The 23217-nt window shown below is 44.1% G+C and overlaps 1 protein-coding gene across 1 annotated transcript; it reads left to right on the top strand.

Moving 5' to 3' along the window:
• The first annotated feature begins 240 nt into the window (after nt 1–240).
• On the top strand, nt 241–21182 carry PDE6B (phosphodiesterase 6B). The gene is made up of 22 exons (XM_050328914.1): nt 241–809; nt 3139–3291; nt 3627–3716; nt 6046–6186; nt 7204–7278; nt 7368–7432; nt 8373–8439; nt 8585–8632; nt 8841–8990; nt 9987–10130; nt 10716–10781; nt 11349–11495; nt 12931–13038; nt 14012–14121; nt 15118–15205; nt 15800–15900; nt 17312–17419; nt 18144–18207; nt 18544–18618; nt 19528–19611; nt 19894–20050; nt 21124–21182. The coding sequence occupies exons 1-22, from the start codon at nt 399–401 to the stop codon at nt 21180–21182; spliced, it is 2511 nt and encodes an 836-aa protein (XP_050184871.1). The 5' UTR covers nt 241–398.
• The last annotated feature ends 2035 nt before the right edge of the window (nt 21183–23217 follow it).

A 23217-nucleotide genomic window follows, 5' to 3' on the forward strand; every position in this document is an offset into this window, starting at 1 on the left:
AGGAGATGCAGTTCTTCCCTGTTGCTGCTGCCTCAATATAATTGTTTCAGTAAGTGTTCTGCTTATCAAGAGAAAGGAGAGCGTTTTCAGATATTGTGAGTATTCAGTGTTTGTTTGCAGTTAGATTAAGAAGAGGAAAGTTGACCCAAAGCTCTCGTAGAGGTCATCTAATCTCTTTGGTTGAGAAGATCTGTCCTCCCACAGACTCACCTTCGGCACTATAAAGGAATACATCTTCCTGATGACAAGCTCTCTCTGCAGTGATACCTCACCCTTGGTCATTCTAGAAGCAGCATCTTCTACCACAAAAGCTTAGGAACTACATGAGAAGTTAGAGTGCTGCTTGCAACGACCACATCTTTGGACTACTACCTTCCACAAGATCCAGGGCATTCACAATGAGCATTAGTCAAGACGACGTGGAGAAGTTTCTTGATGGCAACCCTGCTTTTGCCAAGCAGTACTTTGAGAAGAAGCTGAAAACGGAGTCCTGGGATAACAACGAGAGTGAAATACTTTTTGAGTTGATCCAAGACATGCAAGAAAGCATCAACATGGAGAAAGTTGTTTTCAAGACCTTGAGAAGGATCAGGTCCCTTATTCATGCCGACCGCTGTAGTCTCTTCATGTACAGGCAGAGAAATGGCACGCCTGAGCTGGCAACAAGGCTTTTCAACATCCAAGAGGGAAGCACTCTGGAGGAATGTCTGGTGTCCCCAGACTGCGAGATTGTCTATCCACTGGACATAGGCATTGTGGGTTATGTTGCGCAGACCAAGAAAACCATGAACATCAAGGATGTCCACGAGGTATGTTTGCCATTTGTTCATTTACTGGGTAGAAGAGAGGCTCACATGCTTGCTAACACAAAGGGGTCAAGAGGCAGCAGCCCATCTCAGTGCTTGGCCAAAGGTCTTGTGGTGTTAATAGCTGCATACTGGAAACAAAAGCACCAGTAGCATGTCTTCAAGCTGCTTCCGATTTCATTTATGGAATGAGGTGAAGCTAGGCACATTAATTACACTAGGTCTTGATGCCTGGAGACAAGTGCACTGCCACACTTGGCCTGTCTAATTAAAAAAAAAAAAAAAAAAAAAAGTCACATCTAGTCCAGCAGAGGAGAGTGAGGAAGCCAGATCTGAACAGAATGCACGTGGAATTTTCCACAGAATTTTATGTTCCATTAGTAAGTTGCAAAGAGAGAGAAATCCTTTACAGGAGTCCAGAGCGAGTTTTCACTCTACAGAAAACATTTGAAAATGCTTGCTGTCTGGTGAAACTTCAGCATTTAGAGACATTTTTGTCAAATAGAGTGAGTGAATCTCAGAGCAAGTGCGTTAAGTGCAACCTGTGTCTGGTGGATCTTCATCAGAAGCAGAAAGAGACAAGCTTTGACCAAAAAAACTCTTTCAGAAAACATTGTAAACTGCAATATCAGGAGGAATCTGAGGAATTTTAGTGTTTTATTTTTATGCCTTCATGACAACATTTACTCCCTATATTTCTGGGTTGAATCATGTAAACCAGAATGGCAGCAGTAACAATCCGCTTGTTCTAATCATAGGTATAAAACTAAAATCCATGTGACCCAAATATGGCATTTGGGATTACTCCATCTATTGTTTGCTAGTTACACAGAGACCATCTGTTGATCCATTCATTTGTTGCTCGGTACAAGCATATCCAAACCCTTCAGCAAAACCTCCCTTGCCTTCCACGGAACATAGACAGTGATTTGGTTCTGAAACTTTTCTTTTGACAGGGGAGGTTTCTGGTGTTGGGGGAAGCATCAGAATGTGGTAAACTTTCTAAAGCTGTTTGCTTTCTGATATTTCCTCAGAAATAGGGGAGGATTTCAGTGCTGTGAGCTGTGAGCTAAGAGCTAAGTACTCCAACTCTAGTGCTTTCAGACATCACCATAGCACATTCCTTTGAAGGACACCCAGAGACTCAATGCTTGGCCTATCCTGTTTGGCAGAAGGCCCAGCAGTGGGGAAGGTATGGGGAGAAGTGCATTAGGGAGAGATTATTCTTTCTGGTTCAACCTTCTGAATATGATCAGAGCTGTGTGGCTCTTTCTAACCCAAATGGAAGGACTTTTAACTGGCAAGTTATTCAGCTGAACAGAGAGAAGACCTTGGGTCAGCAGGACCGTCCCTGCACTCCCTATTGGCAGGTGATGAAGGTGTCAATAGGACTACGTGCAGGTGAAGTGATGGGCCATCTGCCTTCCCTGTACTATGCTTTCTCTACTTTGTTTTCTTCTGTCATGGGGGGAAATGTGATATTGAGACAAGGAAAAATCAGGCAAGTTCTTTTTGGGCTTCCCCTACAGCATGACCTAGCATGCCCCCAGTGGTTTGAATGGCAGGTTCTTGCTGGGTGACCTCCTGGGCAGCCCAGTCCTTTGCAGAGCTGTCTGCACATGGCAACTGCTGCCAAAATGCTCCTGGGGCAGAAGGGGGTGGGTTGCTGCCAGGTGCAGGGGAAGATGGCCAGGAAATACACATTAGCGGTGCCAGCTGCATCCTCCCTTGGAATATGTGCCCCACCATCTACCATCCCATGCACAGAGGCCCAGCAACATGTGAGGGAGTGTCTGGGAGAACATTTTCAGCAAGGAGTAGATGGGCTTCACGGATGCTGCAAGCTGACAAGAGGCTTCAGGGCCCAGGTAAAAGCAGAAGTAAAATGAGGGTGGGCGAACTTCCCAGTGGCTGCACTGGTTCACGCACCGTGGCTACACAGTGCTGCAAGGTATCTGGCTGTATTCACTCCACAGTGCTAACAAGAAGTCAGAGGAAAGGATGAAGGAGGCACTATGAAGAGTGTCATTGGTCCGAGAATGATGGGTGCAGAGCCTCCTTGTTCTGACAGAGTGTGACATGTTAAATCTTATGACTTGCAGGACCTCCACAGGAAGTTAAAAGCACCAGTCTGAAGCCACAGCTTCTCCTCTTAATACTAGCTTTATCACCCACAGACTGTCCAAATTTCTGCTAATTCATTTCTCTTCCTCCGTAACTTTTTAGTAAAACTTTCTTTAGGCAGCTTACTTTGAGAGGCTGTGCCTTATCTTGGTTTCAAGACTATGGATATTGTGGGAAATGCCTAATTTGTAAATTCTCTCTTAAACAGTGCGCCCAGTTCAGTCCATTCGTTGATGAGCTCACCAACTACACTACGAAAAACATCCTCGCGACACCCATCTTGAATGGCAAAGATTTGGTTGCTGTCATTGTGGCTATTAATAAACTGAACGGCCCACACTTCACCAGCTCTGATGAAACAGTAAGTGGTCAGTAGCTGAGTCTCTACCAGAAAGGTGTTACCTGTGTCATGTAACATAGACTCTTTTATACTGGGGATGTTGCTTTCGTGAAGCTCCAGTGGTGAGAGTTTTCCTGAAGGGGACTCACCTGCTAATATAAGAGGCTTAAAATGAGGTTGCTTATCTCATAAATCTTTCGTGGAAGACACAGTGGGATAAGCCTCATCTCATGCCAATGCACAGCAAAGCATTTTTCCAGGGAAATGACCATGATGCTTGTAAAGCAGTGTTACGAAATACAGTGTACACGAGGCTGCTACTACATGCAACTCAATCTCATCATTTGCCTTTGCAGCTTTTTCTGAAGTACCTGAACTTTGCGTCCTTGAACTTGAAAATTTATCACTTGAGTTATCTTCACAATTGTGAGACTCGAAGAGGCCAGGTAAGAGTGAAAATGCAAAACGGGTTATATCTCAAAACCAAGTGAGAGCATTCTTCTGATTTCAAAGGTGTACCTGATCTGCTTCAGAGATTTGTGCCCTAAGAGTAGGAAAAAAAGATAGCCCCAGGTGCTTTCAGATACTGCTCCTTCCCCAGAGTCCTTTATTAGTCTTTCTGCTGCTATTGGCAAAAGTGTGGGACCTGACACAGTGGCACCAGTTTCAGCACGACTGACTTCCAAATGTTTTGTGGACTTGGGGCTGTTAAACACTCTTGGGTCATTTAACCACTTCGGCCAGCAGGGCTAAAAGATGTCCTGAAACATTTAAGAGTGTGGTAGTTTTCCCTCATCTACTCATTAAAAAGCAACATTGAATTTCCTCTTACAACCGGTGAAATGTTTGTCGTATGCCTTTTGTATTGGCCTCCATCAGTAGAAATGAGTACAGATTAGGGTTTTAGGGTATTCTGAACCGAAATAATTAGCCAACATTCTTTTCAATGACTTGGGTTACAACAGAATTCTCAGATTTATTGGGTGGATGTGAATCCTTGCAGTCACTTTCTGTGTAAGGCAGTCATTGAAGAGGACATGCAGTTGTGCCTGCGTTTCTTGGCAGCCACACTCCCCAACCCATGGGGGTTCCCATGGGGAATAAATGCCTGTCTCAACAAAAGGAATGCAGGATGCAAGTTTATTTTGAAACTTTGGGACAGCACTTATATTCTCTAATTCATTGTTTTGTATGTTTTACCTCATTTTATTCATCAAAACCATGAGTGATGGCCAGATCATACAACCTTCAGCAGTGATGAGTAGTTCAACTAAAGTAGAACTGGCAAAGGCTGGGGGCTTAGCAGTAGGGCTGGTAAGAAATGGGATAGAAGGCAAAGTGGAGACTCAAAAGGTGAAAGGCCTAATGTCTCCCACAGGGTGCTCTGGTCTGGTTCTGAACCCATTAATCCTGTGTTCACACGCCACTGCTGCATCAGCAGGTCCCACAGAAAGGGAGGATGAAGGACACACTGCTGTAGTTCTTCCAGTAGTTCAGTTATCAGACCTCTGGCTATCTAGGTGTAACAGTCTGTGTGAGAGTTAATATAGTTCATTGTGTTGTAACCAGAACCACAGAATGAACAAATCACATTCTCAAAGGTGGTCTAGGATTATAACACTGTAAATCCCATCTGCAAAGACTGTGCAATACTGTGGGTAAAATGCTTTGTGCAAAGACAGTTCATTCTGTTTGTGCTCAGATGCTGCCTAAGAGTCTTATTAGAAGACCATATACTACATTTTGACCAACTTCTTTACATCATCCCATGAATTAGACATTTTTCAGATGTTTCTTTCTGTCCTCCTCACGGAGCTTGTGGCTTTTAGCGTTACTTATTGCACGCTGTAAAGTGCCAAAAACTAAACTGTTGCTCATTTTCCTCCACTATCCTATCTGAGGGATGCTGACAATGAACATCTCAGATTTCATAGAGTTGTCCCAGTTTATGGATTAGAAACAGGGAGAGATGCAGCTCACAATTGTCAAAAATATCCACCAGTGTCCAGTGAAGAGGTGAGGCATGCTTTTTCTGACAGCGGCCATGTAACAGTACTTCTTGTTTAAAGCACATGTCCAGTCCACTCCAGGTTGCACCACTCCTCACATCTCCTGGGCTCAGAAAGCAAAGCACTCACATTTGCCTACAAGCACACATGCATCAGCTAAGCTAAGCAGTTGTGTGTAGCTGCTTTCTTACCATTTCAGAGAATATTTCCCCTTTAGGCCCAGGAAGACTCCCCTTGTGCCACCAGCAATACTTGTGTAACCTCCATTTTTACAAAGGGAAGGAGCCTAACAGCAACATCTTTCTTAAGGGCACATCTGTGAGGCACAGAGCAGGGGAAAGGATCAGACACTGGTGTGCACACAAGGCAGCTGTGCAAAGGCTTTGAGGAAAGTGTTGATTCGCGTATTTTGAACACTGGCCTCTGTAATTTGCAACACTTTTGGTGTCAACTGGTTTTGGATGCAAGATTTTACTAATGGCTTTAAAACATAAGTGGGAATAGCTCTTTAATGGACAGTACTGCTTTTTTTGTGCTGTATTTTCAAGACTGCACTTCCATGTAATACTCTGAGATGACCTGACACTTCCTCCCTAGTAATTCCCAGTGTGAACAAGCAATGCTTTTGCCTTTTGCTGTATAGGTTTCCTGCACTTTTCAGGAACTGTAGCATAAAACCCCAACCATCTCCTTGTTACTCCAAACACGTTTGGAAAGCCCACCTCCCAAGGAAAGGCTGCGCTTACGTTTTGATCCTTCGCTGCAGGTGCTGTTGTGGTCCGCAAACAAGGTTTTTGAGGAACTGACGGACATCGAGAGGCAGTTCCACAAGGCTTTCTACACGGTGAGGGCGTATCTGAACTGCGACCGGTACTCAGTAGGTCTCCTGGACATGACGAAGCAGAAGGTGAGCGTTCACATCCGTGTTGTGCATCTTTCTGATTGCTACTGTCCCCCGAGGGGAGATAATGCGGAGATAAGTTCTCCCGAGGCAGTCAAAGTGCAAGCTAACTTTGAGTCGTAATTCCTGCTTTGGTTGGCATCTTTTTGTTGTGCAAATGAAGCGACGGGGTTAAAGAAAAGAGAGGAAAAGGGGAGAGCTTGTCACTAGAATGGGGCTGTCAAAGGCTGGAGGGGAAAACGAAGGAGGGGAAAACATGTCAGGCCGTGGCAATCCTGGTCAAAGCCTGCAACACAAGCACAACCTCAGAAAGCCTGTGGATATCAGAAGTATAGTGAGATACTTGTGGAAACGCCACTTCCCTGAAGGACTCATCCATGTGCACAATATCCTTTTAGGCTTTTAGATGAAATTTGTCTCCATGAAAACAAGCTGACAGAAGCTAAGTTACATCTGATTTGGTCTGACTGTTTGCGACTTTGTCAAGCTCTATGTGGGGGTCACGCAGCATCCTTGTCCATAGAGCCCTGCTTTATTCCATGGTCAGGCTGACCATTGTGCTGCCAGAGCTTTTACAGCATACTGTCTTGTGAAGAGGCGTATTAAAACATCATCAGTGTGCTAAAGACACTTTGATCAGCACCATAACAAAGCCTAAGGAAAACAAGCAAAGCAAATATTTCAGCCATCTGGCAAGTAGCAGATCAGCCCCGTAGTCACACTCTGGAAAATGAAGAGCACCAGAAGTACTGGCATAGCTGTCTGTGCTGAGTACAGCCAGCACTGTTCACTGATGAAGCAGCATCCTGTGTACAGGCAGTGTATGATTATATAATGCACCCCACACTTCCCGATTTAGGTATTTGGGTGTCGTTTTGCTGCCTAGTATTGAACTAGTCTTATTATTTGACTCCTTGTTTTGCACACTGCGAAAGCCAGCACGGTAGAGCAATGGTTGCTTTGAGACTAGAGGAAGAATGCACTTTTCTACTCTAAAACTAACTTCTTTAATTTTAAAACCAGGAATTTTTTGACCTGTGGCCAGTCCTGTTGGGAGAAGTACCCCCCTACTCAGGACCTCGCACTCCAGATGGCAGGGTACGTGAGAACAGGGCTTCTTTACCTCTTTCCTGTCTCCTGGATTGCCTCACCACTAATTTTAACACCACTCTTCTCTTTGTTTGTAGGAAATAGTCTTTTACAAGGTCATTGATTATATATTACATGGAAAAGAAGACATTAAAGTCATCCCGTAAGTGCCCAGTCCCTGTAAGTCAGGTACTGACACAGAGTGTAGGTGAAACCAAGGTTCCCCATGATTTAAAGGTATCCATGAGGAGAAATGCAAAGGACTAGTAGAAGACTGAGTAAGAGAGACAGAATGTAAGTTGGTTCTTCAGCTCACATCTCTAGAGGATAAAGATTTCCTCAAGGGCATTGGGATCCTGACTTGCAAGCCAAGCTCCTAAATTCACTGCAACCAGTGATTCTCTTCAGATGTAGAAGTGAGCTGTCTTGACTGCTTGCAGTTTTGCCACTCTCCTTGCCAGGCTGAGGCATCACTCCTCCTCTGTGCCTTCCCTGTGGCAGTGGGTGAGCCCACCCAGGGTGCCCTTATGTTGAGGAATTGCTTCCTTGCTTCTCTCTAATCCTTTGGTTGCTGACCCCACCTTAAGGATACCTCTGGCCTTTCCTCCCCTCCTGATAGCAGGAGAAATCCTCTTTCTGAGAACTGCCCTCCCTTCTTGCCACTGAATGTTTCAGGGGAGCCTTGGGCACCTTAGACAAATCTGACATAGCAGGAGTTTTACTCAGTTCTGGTCCCAATTACAGCAGTGTTCAAAGTTCAGGCTGGCAGACATCCTTGGCCAGGAACTTCCTTTTATCTTTCTCTCTGTTAAAGGTCTGAAACATGACCCCTACTTCCAGGAATTACTTTTTATTAAGCCTCTGCAGACTGTGATCTTTTGTGTGTTGTTTTGTATTGAATCCTTGAAGAAAAAGTACTTACTTACGTGAAAAACTTTTTGCTTGTGCACATGGATCCTTTGAAAGTAACAGGACTGTTTGGGAATTGATAGTGAAATATGTAAACCTGGATTATGCAGTCAGCTGGGTACACTTCAGCTCCATGATCATCCTTCAGTAAACATATATCCTTAATTTCCTTTATACATTTTTCTTTCATTCAGAAATCCTACCCCGGATCACTGGGCACTAGTTACTGGACTGCCAACCTATGTGGCTGAAAGTGGATTTGTAAGTACTTAACCTAGGATTCATCCAATCTTCCTGAGAAAAAGTTAGACTCATGCCGCTTTCTCATCAATTCAGCTCTTTGTTTTAGTAGCTAAACCTCCCATTGTCCATATTGTAAAACTTTTTCTTTTGTGTGATCCCCTAGATTTGCAACATTATGAATGCTGCTGCAGACGAGATGTTTAACTTTCAGGTATTGTGAAAACTTTCAGTTCTGTGAAGGATTCTACTTCCCCCACTTATTTTAATTTTTTTTTCTTTTTTCTGGAAATGTAATATAGAGTCAGTATTATATATATAAATTCTTTTTTTGCCCAAAGTCTTAATGTCAAAAGGCAGTGCTGATGTATTTCAAAAACACATTAAGTACAAGGTGTCTTTCTGCTCGCTGTTGCTTCAAGGAAGGTCCTCTAGATGAATCAGGGTGGACTATCAAAAACGTTCTCTCCATGCCAATAGTGAACAAAAGGGAAGAAATTGTTGGCGTCGTCACATTCTATAACAGAAAAGATGGGAAACCGTTTGATGAACAGGATGAAACCCTCATGGAGGTACAGTTCCTTTCTGTGGCTGGAAGAAATTCATATGGTTGAAGAGCTTACTGCTGCTTATTGTTGCTAACTAGACATCTTTATTGCTCAGAGAGGTGTTACACATCACCTTGGAAGTTTTGAAAGCAGCTATCTGACATACTGGGGTAGTTTGTTCTTGGAAACCCTGCTGTGTTAGCATCATTTTGTTTCAGCATTCTTGGACTGGACACCTAGCCATGAGCAGCTACTGTGTGCCAACACCACCACTCTGACCTGCGTTCACATACCTGACAGCTGGCTCTCACTGCCTCGGCCAGCTCCTCCCCTGAAATTATATAAAAATTATCTACATAGCCAAGATACAAAGGGAGGCCAGCTGTTGAATCTACCAGCAGCAGCTGTGAGCAAGGACCTTGCTGCTTAAAAATGCTCCCATGTTGGTTTCAACGAAACATGAGCATTCAGCTCTTGACATCTGCTATCAATCAGGGCATTTCCTGAAATAGACCTCTCTTATCAGACTAAAAGACTGTGGAAAAAAAAAAAGAAACAAACAAACAAACAGTTTGAATTGGCCACTGGACAGCAAACAAGCTGAAAGCAAACGCAGTGTGTGCGTAAATACACGTAAGGGATGATGAGAAAACCTTGCTCTCCCTTGACACCAGCATTCCTGACCTGCTGTCACCATTGTAAGAGCAGCCTTTCCACAGGCCTGGAGGCACTTGCAGCAACACAGAAATAGTTTTCTGTACACTGAGCTGGATAGAAGGTCCTTGAGCCTCCACAGCATGGACGCTCTGAAGGCCTGGGTAGATTCAACAGCTGGGGAGATGCTCTGCTGAGGAGTAAGTCACAGCTGGGAGCAAACACGTAGTTGCTCATTGCTAGACTTGTGGACAAAGTGGAGATTGTGTTTCTCTAAAAATATATTACCCAGTGTTATCTTTCTGTGCTTTTGAGGAACAGAATGTTTTGGTTATTTCACCCTCTCCTTCTTTTCCCCTCAACAAGTCCTTGACACAGTTCCTGGGTTGGTCTGTACTCAACACAGACACATATGATAAGATGAACAAGCTGGAGAACCGAAAGGATATTGCCCAGGACATGGTGCTCTACCACGTGAAATGTGACAAGGATGAAATCCAGGAAATTCTGGTAATGCCTCACAGTGTGCAGCACACACCCATGTCTGCTGGCCTGGCCCATGGCTCACGGCACAGGCACGCGTCTCCCATCTCACAGAAACGCTTCCAGCCACCACAACATGGAGGCAGCACCTGGGGCCCCAGTCACTGCACAGTGGCAAAAGAAGTCTTTCTTTTGACTCTGTGGTCTGCCCTTCATCTCGGCACACTGCCACACTACGTTGCTTCTAATTTCCTCAGCAAAGCCTGACTTGGAGGTGGGCTCACACAGGTGCTACTCAGGGCAGGGCTGTAGGGGTGGAAGAGAAACTGCTTTATTCCCCAAAACCTCCTTAGTGCAGTGGATGTGAAGTTAGAGGACCCAGCTGGGACACTGGCTCTAGGGGGACATTTACAAGTAGGGGAAACACAAAACAAATTCAAGGAGAGGGAGAACACTACCAGGAAGCATGTGTTGAAAGATGAGAAATTGAAATAAGGTCTAGGAAGGAAACACAATTTGCGTGTGACAGCTGCCCTAGATTGCCCCAAAGCTGCCAAGTGCAAAGTCCATTGGGGTTTGGTTGTCAACTTAACACACTCATCCTCTTTGCAGCCAACACGAGAAAAGCTGGGGAAGGAGCCAAGTGAGTGTGAGGAAGAGGAGCTGGCAAGCATTCTGGTAAGAACAATGCACTGCTGGAATAAACAGCCTTGGCAAACAAACATTGCCTGCGTGGATTCAGGGAAGAGTTCTCAGCATTGGTATGCTGCTACCTGATGAGGGGTGAAGGCAAAGCATACCCTGCCTTCCTCCACTGCCTGAGTTTGGGGTTACCATTATAATTGCACAGTAAGTGACTTCCCCAGCTCCTGGGGAGTCATTGCTCCCTGCCACTTTATCTCAAGGGATTCAAAGTCCGTCTGGAAGCACATCAGTCACCTTGGCTTGTCACGCATATTTGTTCTCCAGAGTAATTAAGGAGGGCTGTAAGTCTTCCCCTGTTTTGAGTCTTCAAATGGCATCAAATCAAGTGCTTAACGGAAAACAAACAATATTTCCTGCACTTGACCAAAAACTCCCACCCTTTTCCTCTACTAACGGGGTTATTATGAAAAGCTGCATTTCAGTCTGTTTATGTGTTATATTCTAAAAGAAAAAGTTCTCAGCGGTGTCAGACTGATAAGTAAGCAAAGCCTAGGATTTATATGGGTAGCACAGCAATAAACCATCCCACCTCTCTTACAGAAGGAAGAGCTCCCGGGGCCCACTAAGTTTGAAATCTACGAGTTCAGGTTCTCTGATTTTGACTGCACCGAGCTGGAGCTGGTGAAGTGTGGCATTCAGATGTACTACGAGCTCGGCGTGGTGAAGAAGTTCCAGATCCCACAGGAGGTAGTAGGGGCTGTCAAAACCCAAGATGCTCTGCCTTGTGTAGCCCACCTTGTTTGTGGCTGAGGTCCCCATGCAGCTCACAGAGCAGCCCAAGAACGGGGTTCATGGGGCTTGCAGAGAGGAGGGCGTGTGTCCTAAGCCCCCTCACACACCTCTGAGGGCAGGGGGTCGCCTCTCGCTGCCGCTGGTCACTACGTGAGGGTTTGCAGTCCCTCCGATCTGCGCTGCCTGCCACAGGTGGGGTTTGCTGTGAGGTCTACACAGGTGGGTAGCGTAACACGCAAAAAGTTGCTTGCGCTTGCTGTATCCAACGCCCCTCGCAGCCACAGGGCAAAAACAGTTTCCAGGCACAACTGCTGCCGACAGGAATGGTGCCACCCTGTGGGAACAAGGGCCCCATAGCCCCCTTCACGGTTTTTGCCACCGTTCCCCTGTAGGAATCGTGAAACTGACATTTCAGCAGCTCTGGCGCTCCCCGAGGGATTTCTCAGTCCATCATGTGAGGTTTGTTCCCATCTAGTGGGATCTGGAGGTAACTGCAGGAAGAGTTTTCACCCTGGAAAGGCAGGCTGGGAATTCGAAGGGAAGCGAACGGGAATTATCTCTGTGCTTCTTACTTGTAGCACGTCAGTGTCAAAAAGTATTCAAAATATCTGCCACAACTAACTCCTAATACACATGTGAAGAAAAGTCATTCTTTGCTGCAACTCTGAATAACTGAAATTTTAAAAAATGAATACTCATCTGCAATTAATTCACTCTCTAATGGGAAAACCTGCACAGCTACATGATGTAGTACACGTGGAGAAGTAGCATGCCGAGGGAAAAAGCCAGTTTGTAATTAGCACCCTATACTGTAATTGCTTAGGTGATATGAGTGCCACCCATATCTACATCTATGAATCCCCATCTCTTGAAGAGAGACATCAGTATTAGTAAATCACAAGACACAGGGCAGACAAATTTTATGAGTGACAACTCAGAGAAACAAAAAAAATTCAAGAAATTCACGATCAGTAAGATGAAACCAAAATAAATTCACAAACAGTAGGATGAAATATCTTTTCCTTTAGACAGTGTTTACCCCACAAGCATCTCTGTGATTTCAGTTTTCTTACCAAAACAAAACAAAACAAAACAAAACAAAACAAAACAAAAACAAACAACAAAAAAACAAAAACAAACAAAAAAACAAACAAAAAAAAAAAAACAGAGAGTTATATTTTAGTTCCCCTTTTTGCTCTCCACAAGGCTTTGGGCTTTACTCTCATAACACTGTCAGGGAAGCCTGATGATATTACAGCTTCTGATCCCTTTCTGGCACCACCTCTGCAGAACTGGAACCTCACCTATGACTTCTGTACATGATTCTTATTGCAAGAGCAAGAGGCAGTGGCTTCATCACCCGAACTAATATCCTCTTCCCCATTTGCAGGTTCTGGTGAGGTTTGTGTACTCCGTCAGCAAAGGCTACCGCAAGATAACTTACCACAACTGGCGTCACGGCTTCAACGTTGCACAGACCATGTTCACGCTCCTGATGGTAAGGTAACACCACCCTGGTTAATTCTGTGGCACAGTTTATTTACAGCACCTAAGAAACATGCAGGTCTCCCTCTGAAAAAGGGTTTGTCACTCCTAGCACAGGTCCTGACAGATGGGGTCTCCATTTGCCTTAGGTAACAGTCATTACACTTAAATCTTTGGTCAGTGGTGGTCAATGAATGGAATGCTTTAAATCTCACAGGTACAGATGTGTGTGGTGTTGAGTAGACTCCAGATTAAATCCTTCTGCAGAGTAGGGGAGAGATACTACAGGAATTCCATTCTTCCAACAGATTCTGACAGTAAGAGCCAGAGTGAAGTTAGCTGGCTGGGATGGAGGCAACCCCATGCTTTCCATTTCCAGGCAGGACAGACACAGGTGTAAGTATACCACTAGTGTGAACATGGCAAGTGCCATTTCTCACAGGCTCTCAGGGCAACGAATACCTCTACAAGAAGAACAAGTGTCTGGCTACTGCTCCACACCAAGGGTTGACAGACAGGAACCAGTGAGGACAATTTCACACATCTGCCTTCACACCTGGCAGCAGGCTTATGCCTACCACAGTCCCTTGGGTGATTCAGCTTGGACATCATATTGCCCAGAAAGATGCAGAACCTCTTCATGTAGTACTTTGTGTCCAAAGTACTTTGTTGACTGGAGGGGTGCTTATGGCAATGTGGGTGAACCCTAGGGCACGAGGCTTCTAGAGCAGGATGCAGCCAATGCTAGAGATGTGCATCAAGCACATACACACTACACATATGCCTGCTTGGATCTGAAATGTTCTGGTTTTGGCTTATTTCCCCATTTTAACCTAAGCCTAGCATGCATTGCATTGAGGTTCACAGGTATTTTCAGTTCTCCCAGACTGTTTCTGTAAGGAGATCCCTGGCACAGAGCAGTCACAGCTCAGCACCTGTTCCTGTAAGAGATGCTAACACGTGACATGTAAATTCTCTCCCCCCAGACTGGCAAACTGAAGCGTTACTACACGGACCTCGAAGCCCTTGCAATGGTAACTGCTGCCCTGTGCCACGATATTGACCACAGGGGAACCAACAACCTTTACCAAATGAAGTAAGCTCTTTGTTACAACTTCAGACCAGTTCTGCTGCTCTCAGGTGGAGTAGAATCAGGCTGTTGACCCCACCAAACTCCAGTACAACTCTGTTTAATACACGAGGGAACAAACTTCTTTTGCAAATTACCTTGCTTTTCAGCTTACTACAGCACTTGGGCTTATGCTTAGGCCAGTGGTGACACTGAAAAATTGCAGTGCTCTCCGGGGCTTTCTCTACCTCCTAGCAAACCTCCTTTGGTTAAAGCAAAACTTACATTACCATTACAGTGTCAAACAAGTGTAGCAAAGGCACTTGGTAACCCCAGTGTCTCAGGAGATCCATGGTGCCACCAGGAGCATCCTGGGCATAAGATGACTAGTTTCTGCTAGAAAGTATCTGTAGAGAAAGCACCATGCATGGCACTGCCCTCACCACCCACAGAAACAGAGCACCTATGAGAGTGATGCTCTCAGTAGGTAGTTATTAGCTAAGGGGAAAAAATTGACCAGCCAAGACTCTGTTGCTCACTTAAAGTAGTGTCAGATCACAGCTCTTCCGCAATGCTTGCTGGCAACACAGTCTTACTGTTTTCTGGAGCTTTGGGAAAATGCTGAGTAAAGCTGCCTCATGTTTTTGATACAGGAGGGCCTTGCTTTTCAGCTAGGAAGTGTCCAGGGATTGCAGGTTTTTCTGTTCCTATTACTAGATATCAACATGTATTTAATTAAGGAATTAAACAAGTTTACTAAGCTGAGTAATTACAGTGCAGTCAGATACAACATTTGGGGTGAAATTAGTAGTTGAAAGACTGCCTTATACAGTGTCCAAAGTTATAAGCAGTGCCACAAAAGTCTTTCATTAGACTCTCATTAGCTATTGAACAGTACTACTCTTAAACCTTTCAAAAGGAGTTGAACTTATGTGTGTGACAAAAATTAAATAAAAAATGAGATACTTTTTTTTATTTTTAAATGCTGCACTTACATTTTTAATCTTTCCTTTACACAACCAGATCTCAACATCCCTTAGCTAAACTCCATGGATCCTCAATTTTAGAAAGACATCACTTGGAATTTGGAAAATTCTTGCTCTCTGAGGAGGTTGGTAACATACTGTAATATAAGGGCATGAATAATTTACTTTTAGGGAAGTTTTTCATTAAAAACAGAGCTGTCAGCACAAGGCCTTTCTCTGGATTGGATACTGAGAAACTGTGGTTGCCTCAGTCCTCAAGTACTCTATGCTCACTCAGGACCAAAACACAGAGGCTTCCTTAATGCACTACTTGGTTCCTTCAGAAGACACATTGTTATTCCCATAGGAATATGGGGATTAAATTAAATTAAATTAAATTAAATAAAGGATTGCTCTCCAGTAGCCCCTCTGACAGGGCCAAGGCTGACACATTCCCACAGCTGACTTTTGATTTCAGGCAAATTTGCACTGGGGTCAGGGGATGGGGTTTGGGTACACGCTGTGAAACAAGCTTCAGGATGCTGACCCCGTTCCCAGTGAGCAAGAGGGGAAAACAGCCATCCACACGCGAACAGGGCTCACAACCTTTGCACCTCGGGGGAGCAAGCTGAAGCCATTAAAAGAAAATGAAAGTGAACACATTTGGGGAGGGGAGCTGGCCAGGAACTCATAAAAACACGGTGCTTGGATTTTGCAACTCCTTTCCCTTTGCTTTTCAGTCCCTGAATATATGTCAGAACCTCAACCGCAGACAGCACGAGCACGTGATTCACCTGATGGAAATTGCCATCATAGCGACAGACCTGGCACTCTACTTCAAGTAAGTCAGCCACGTACACCACGTGTGGAGGGCAGAGAGAAGCTGGCACTTTACAAGGGCCAGATGTGGTGCTTTGCTCCGAAAGCCCCCCACCCGTGCAGCAGTCCTCTTGACAGGCACTGGCTCTGGGAGGCTGCCTTCAATACTGACTGCAGGGATGGTGGGAGAACTCAAATCACTCAAAAGAATGTTGAACTTCCATTAAATCACATACGTGACTTTTCAACCCTCTACCTCCAACAAGGCAGGGCTATGTTATCCCCTAATGGAAAGAGATGTCAGGTTTTGGGGTTTTTTTTAACCTAGCACTTCAACACTGAAAATACTCATAAATGGTAAATGGTCTGGCTACATTAACTTCTCTGTGAGGGCAGCTTGATAAAAAAACCAAGTAGTTTATTGTAGGTGAATATCCAGCCCATAGTCTATTTCACACCCAAAAGCCAAAATTGCCAAAAATCTTGGAGCGGTGTGCACTAACTCTCTGGGACATAAGGCTGAAATTCAATGACATATTACTTCCTAATTAGCAAGGAGTTTTCAAAATGTGCTTTCAAAATACTGTGTCGAGCCCAGATTGCTGTGTTTTGTACTGCAGTACAACTATGCAAAATACAAACAGTCCACAGAAGAGGAATTTGAGGGAGATTACGATATTCAGAAGTCTTAGTCTGGAGATACAATGTCTGTATGGGACCAAATACCACCACTTCCTCACCAGCTGGGAACAGACTGGTCCTTGACCTCCTTGGTCCATGAACTGCAAGCAAAGTCTTAGTTGAGTTAAGACCCAGATATATTGATGTAGACAGAGAACCTATGAAGTAGTTTTGTGATGTGGCCTGTTTTCTCTGCTAGCATTGAAACACCCGGTTTCTCCAGATTTTATGCCACTCAAAACATGGATGTATTGTGTATAAACTGTTCCTCAGAATTCCCTGAATGTATTTAGGTATATAAATAAAGTTAACAGTGCTTGACTAAGTATATAAAGCCAAGTAGCTTCAAAAATACTCCAGCCAGCTCTAGATTTCTGCAGTTTGCTTAAAATTCAGGGAAAAAGGCCTTGTTGTGTTGCCAGCAAAGGTGGAAGCATTTCTCAGCTGACATAACTCGCAGTTGTACATACTTTCAAGGTCCTGCACATGTCTCATCACTACACTTATTTTAAGGCATTTACAATAGTTTCCACTACTTAAGAGCAGCAGATAGTGGTGCTTGGGTTTGTTGGGGGCTTCCTTGAGGACCTAAGTGCCAGGCGAGCAACTGCTGGGAACCCTTCTGGGAGGGTTACCAATACCGGGAACAGCCATTTCTGTTTTTAACATATTTTGTTTCCTTGTTTCATGGATTTTTCGTTTTGTCCCTTTTTTTTTTTTTTTTTTTTTTTTTTTTTTTTCCCCTCTCAAAGAAAGAGAACAATGTTTCAAAAGATTGTTGACGAGTCTAAGACATACGACAGTGCAACTGCCTGGACTGAATACCTGTCTCTGGAGACGACAAAGAAAGAGGTTGTCATGTGAGTAATCGGCTCTGCAAAAGTTGGTGATGTCTACGCCTGGTGAGAGCTCCAGGACACACTCTGTGCTTGCACTTAGTGAAAAATCAGCGCATGATACATTACTGCCCACTCAAATTTGATCTTCTGGAGAAGCAGGGGAGAAAAAGGGAAGACAAAGCTTTAAGTGGGTCTTCATCCAAATAAGTCTGGGCATATACTCGTAGGGAGATGCAGAGTCCCTTCTGGCTGTATACTCCTACCAGGCCACCCTGTGGCCTGTGGCCCAGAAGCAGGGACATCCAACCCATTAGCTGTTCTTCCCAGTGGCAACCAGTCTGAGTCACAGTGCTGCTGGTGCGACTGGGCAGATGGTTTGCAGGATGCTCTGCGCTGGCAGTGAAGTGCACTCACAACCCCACTGCAGACTGCACTGCTACAGGTCCATGAGGGAGCCAGAGATGTTATTCCAAAGCCAAGAAGTTCAGCCCAGCACTGACTAAAGCAGTAAACATGCCAATGCCAGAAAGAATCAGTTTCCCATCACAATTCCATTTTAGCCAAGAGAGCAACTCTTGATGAATGTCCCACTCAGAATCAAGGCTGCTACAACAACATGTTTTTCCTTACCTTTTCTGCAGAAACCAGGGGATACCTGACATAGTACTGGGCCATGAAGTTCCTGAGCCTGCAAGAAGTAGGGTGCAGGCTAGAGACAATAAATTTATTTCTTTTCTATCTTTAGGGCCATGATGATGACTGCCTGTGACTTGTCAGCAATCACAAAGCCTTGGGAAGTCCAGAGTAAGGTCAGGTGCTTGATATATCATTAGATATAGTTTATACTTCAAAGTAATGCAATTTCCTAAGCTGCCTGGAAGATCAATCATTCTCCTACCAGAATTACCAAAAGGAATAGCTATAGTCTTGATGGTTTAACCATTCTTTCAGATTGTAGTTGTGCTGGAAATGTTTCTTAATAGGTGAACAGTGGAGTAATGAGATCCAGTGCAATAAGACTATTGAGCTGTCACTACAGAGAAGAGTTAAAAGTCAGATTTTCTTCATGGTGGAGACCTGAAGCGCATCAAGTTATGAGTCTGAAGTTGGTGCTAACTGTTCTTTTCCCTTCCTTGTCAATGTAGGTAGCTCTACTGGTAGCAGCTGAGTTCTGGGAGCAAGGAGACTTAGAAATAAGCGTCCTTCAGCAGCAGCCTATTGTAAGTACTGTGTGAGGGTCAGGCAGCTCAGTTCAGACAGCAAGTCTCAGTAGATACTTAGTATGAGTGGTGCTGCTGTCATGGTGCTGCTGTCATAGTTCTGTGACTCTGCCTAAAATCATCATGCCTGCCAAAATCCTTTGGAAAAGTGCGTACTCTCTGAAGAGTGCCCAGTGACTCTTGTCCAGCTCTCCATATAGTTAGATGGGTTCAGTGGCTGTGAACCATCAAGGAGTGGAGTCCCCCTGGAGACTTTGTGCTGGTCCCTGACAGAAAAAATGGAAAATTAAATAGATAAGTCACAGAAGAAAGTAGAGTTTCTGACAAAGAGAAAAACTTCAAACACAAACTCTGTAGAGTCAAGAAATTATTTCTGGTAAATGGAAGGGTGTTTCTAGCATTTTTTTTAAACATTTAGTTAAATTTGGCACTGAAAGAGCCAGGAGTCATTCCTTGATGCAGTCTCCACCTGTGTGGTTTGGGTTTTATTTAGGTAGACTTTCATGCACCCTGTCTACCCACAGTGGCATTACAATAATACCATAATCAACAAGGTCTTATAAGAATATAATTTCATGCTCAGTTATGCTTTAGAGAATTTAAAACCTCTTCAGCCCTGTAATGAACCTTCCCTCGGATATCTGAGAGGCACATGGGAAAGATTCTCTGTTCTCCTCCCCATTCACAAGCACTCAAAGATCTGTCTAAAATTTCTACTAAAATGGCAAAGGAAATCAGCCCGCTTCACTCCCACACAGTGGAGAAAGAGAGCTGTGATGGACGGTCTTTATGTACAGCATGACAGAACTGCCAGGCTGACACAACAAGGCAATTTTGGGGGAGAAAATAGAGGTGTGTTTTTCGTTTAAGTGCTCTCATAAATCATGGTCAACTTGTGTCCTCCCACAGCCCATGATGGACCGAAGGAAAGCTGCTGAGCTTCCAAAGCTTCAAGTGGGTTTCATTGACTTTGTGTGTACGTTTGTCTATAAGGTAAGCAAAGGGTGCCCTTGCATACCCCATCCTTCTCATCAGGGGCTCAAACACCAGGTGAGTGAGGCCCAGTGCAGCAACACCACTCAAGGGGAGAGGGACAAGTAGAGGAGGCACCGTCTGCCCCTCTGCAGGGCATTGCAGCACAGTGCTTGTCTGTGCCATTAATGCTTTCTCTGCATAAGCCAGCTTTGGAGGTGAGGTGTCAGGGTCTGCCCTTGGGGTACGATGGACAAGCACTGCCCCTACACTGTATTGTGCTGACAGGTGTGTTTTGGTTAGGAATTTTCACGTTTTCATGAGGAAATTCAGCCTATGCTTGATGGACTGCTGAACAACCGAAATGAGTGGAAGACCCGTGCTGACGAGTATGACGCAAAAATGAAAGCTCTGGAGGAAGAGAAGAAAAAAGAGGAAGAGAGAATGGCTGCAAAGAAAGGTCAGAAACAGTAATTAGGTTTACATTCTGAACTCAAAAACTTATTTATGCAATACTCTCACAGATTCGCAGCAAGCTTTGCTGAGATGGCAGAGTAAGACGTCCACAAAAAGTCTCCTAAATTTGCTGAAGGCAGTATGACTGGCTGTCAAAAAGGCCACCCACTTAAATTCCTAAGAACTAGTGTCTGAGGAACTAGTGAGAATATATTCAGCATGAGTTCCCACGTATCTGTGGACAGCAGAAAGTTGTTTGCTGTCCCTGGAAAAGAGCAGGGAAACATCACCTCACACACAGGGACTGTGGCCTGTGTGCTGTCCCACAGGACATAAAGCAGAAGCTAAGAAAAGTTAACACAGTCCTAGGGGAACACTTGGGGAACAAGGGTTCGTCCCATTTCTAGTCCAGACTAAGTACTACCTAGAAGCCAGCAGCAGTGGTAGAATGTAGCAGCAATCTATTTTTGTCAAACCTGTTTTTCTTTTTCTGTGGGCCCAGCCTGTGTAGTACTGAAATCCATTGGCTGCAGTGGACACTGAGTGAAAGCTTGTTTGATAGCCTGAGGATTTGCTTGACTCTCAGAAATGTGGAAGTAGAAGGTTCTCCTGGCCTGTCCCAAATGTCTGATCAAATATCTGGCAGAACTTGCTGCCTCCACTCCACAGAGTCTGTATCTGAACTCTGCTTTTGTTCCAAAAAAATTCCAACAGCCCTCAAGTGACACAGTTCAGAATTTATTAGAGCTGTCTAGGTGTCTTATCTCAGTTTAATTTATAGAAGTTAACTCAAAATATCAAAAGTAAGTGTTTAAACTATTATATGGAAAATTTCTAAAGAATTACTTCATGAAGAAGTAATTGATAATCAAGTGAGGAAGATTTTTACTAACTCTAAAATACTCTTTCCAAGCAGCCTTACATATATACAATTACTTTGCACAGCAGGCAGCTCTAGACAGGGTACTATACGTGTGACCTACACTGATCACTGGATAACATAAAAGTCTTAAAACACTGATTAAGAAGAAAATTTATGACTGTGTCTCTAATTCTGCGTTTCTTTTTACATGGCAGATGGAATAACCTGTAACGGAGGAACAGCTCCAGCTTCCAAAACCTGTAGCATACTTTAGATGTATTATCAATGCAAGATATGCCACCTAAAATGAGAATGCCCATGCTTAAAAAAAAAAAAAAAAAAAAAATTGTGACATACAAATACATTCCTGATTGGACTGTTCTGATACTTTATTAGGCTTATGACCAACCAGGGAAGGGCTAGATCTTGTTTGCCTTAATTGCATCTCTTCCTGATGGTAAGGAGCCAGTTCAGTCCTGTCTCTTGCTCCATGTAATGCACCTGATGTCAGGTGGTTATTTGGGAAATCAGAACAACATGTGGCCCCATAAATCAGGTTGCAAGACTATGGAACAGCATTTCTCCTGCGCTGAAACACTTCCTACTCCAAAACTGACGGGGATAGTCCTACTCCATACAAGCCCATATGACTGACAATGCATACAACCATAGCCTGCAGACTAGGAAAACTGAAGAAAAGATAAATTTGTCATATCTAAGCCTATATCTGGATATCAGAATATATCCTATATCTGGATCTCATGATATCAGAAAGAAATCTGAGGCTAAAGATAAAGCATGAAAACTGACCATAGTAAAACTCTGAACTGCTCTAAAATACTATGATTCCATGTAAATCTGAGAAACACTTGGACAGATAATAATTCTGCACTCACTTCAAGAATTGGGACGTGTTGCTATCACGAAGCATGGAGCCATAACACCCAGTAGCTGCCTTCTTCAGGAGCAGGTTCCACAGCATGCTGAGGCTTCATTCTTTCACACATGATTTTAAGAAGACAGTGTTATCATTACCTGTTACAGTTCCAGTTATAGTTAACCAAGCAACCTGAATTGTGGCATCTCCTAAATTTGTCCTGTTTTGCCTCATAATGCCAGTTATTTAATACACTTGATCAGAACCAACCCCTCCTTCTTTTCCTCCTCCTGTCCTGAGGTGTCTGTCTTCTAGATTCCACTCCACACTTGTGACTGATGACTTGTACCCTTTTACCTTAGATAAAAGTTAATTTTCATGTTTATTCATGTAAACATATTACAGCATTTACTTACACTCCTGTAACGGTAGAGACAACCTTCTCTATTCCTTTCTCTTTCTCTCTCCATCTTTCTTTTTTTTAAATTGTTTGGAGATCTGTTTTGCTGGGGATTTTCTTCTTCTTCTGTTGCTCCTGCTACCTTTCAGGGCTTTACCCTTCAGTATCTTGTTTTGCATTACAAAAATACTGCAAGTAAAAGGAAAACTAGAGCTATGGCACCTGGTCATCATTTATCTGTGTCCCAGTGTAGTAAGCAAGATGTAATCCTCTATCACTATGCAGCAATTCCGTGAGAGGCAATTTGTCTTTCAGGAAAATACAGAAACTTGTCCACTTGCATGAAAGCTAAATACGCCTCCAGTAATGACTCCATGCTGTATGTCTCAGCTTCATTAAGAATAATACAACTGTAGAATGTGAGGAGTCGGAATGGACTTTCAAAATGATCCAGTCCCAATCCTCTCTGCCACAGGAAGAGACATCTCCCACTAGACCAGGATGCTCAAGGCATTATCCAACCTGGCCTTGAAAACCCTCAGAGTTGTGTCATCCACAACCTCCCTGGGCAACTTGCTCCAATGTCTCACCACCCTCACAGTAAAATATTGCTTCCTGATATCGAACCTAAATTTCCCCTCTTTCAGCTTGTACCCCTTACTCCTTGTCCTAACACTACAGCTCCTGATGAAGAGTCTCTCTCTGGCTTTTGCCTGGTGGGGGCCCCTTCAGATACTGCAAGGTTGCTGTGAGTCTCCACACAACCTTCCCTTCTCCAGGCTGAACAGCCTCAGCTTTCACAGCCTGTCTTCATAGGGAAGGTGCTCCCGTCCTCTTACCAACTTCATGGCCCTCCTCTGGAAACAGTTCCATGTCCTTCTTATGTTGAGGGCATCAGATCTGGATGCAGTACTCCAAGACGGGTCTCACAAGAGAAGAGAACCCTGCAGGAAGCTTTTATCATAGAACAGATGAAGCCAAACAAGTAATTTTCTTCCCTTTTTTTTGGTGAGAAAATGCCACAAGGTCATT

Source organism: Myiozetetes cayanensis, unplaced genomic scaffold, assembly GCF_022539395.1.
Source record: "Myiozetetes cayanensis isolate MyiCay16 unplaced genomic scaffold, myiCay2020 scf4, whole genome shotgun sequence".
Lineage (NCBI taxonomy): Eukaryota > Metazoa > Chordata > Aves > Passeriformes > Tyrannidae > Myiozetetes > Myiozetetes cayanensis.

What these genes read in the sequence shown, in the direction of transcription:
- PDE6B (XM_050328914.1), top strand. Translation starts at nt 399, where the DNA reads ATGAGCATTAGTCAAGACGACGTGGAGAAGTTTCTTGATGGCAACCCT. An exon ending in GTGAGACTCGAAGAGGCCAG is followed by an intron (nt 3,717 to 6,045) that starts GTAAGAGTGAAA and finishes CCTTCGCTGCAG; the next exon opens with GTGCTGTTGTGGTCCGCAAA. An exon ending in ACAAAGAAAGAGGTTGTCAT is followed by an intron (nt 17,420 to 18,143) that starts GTGAGTAATCGG and finishes TTCTATCTTTAG; the next exon opens with GGCCATGATGATGACTGCCT.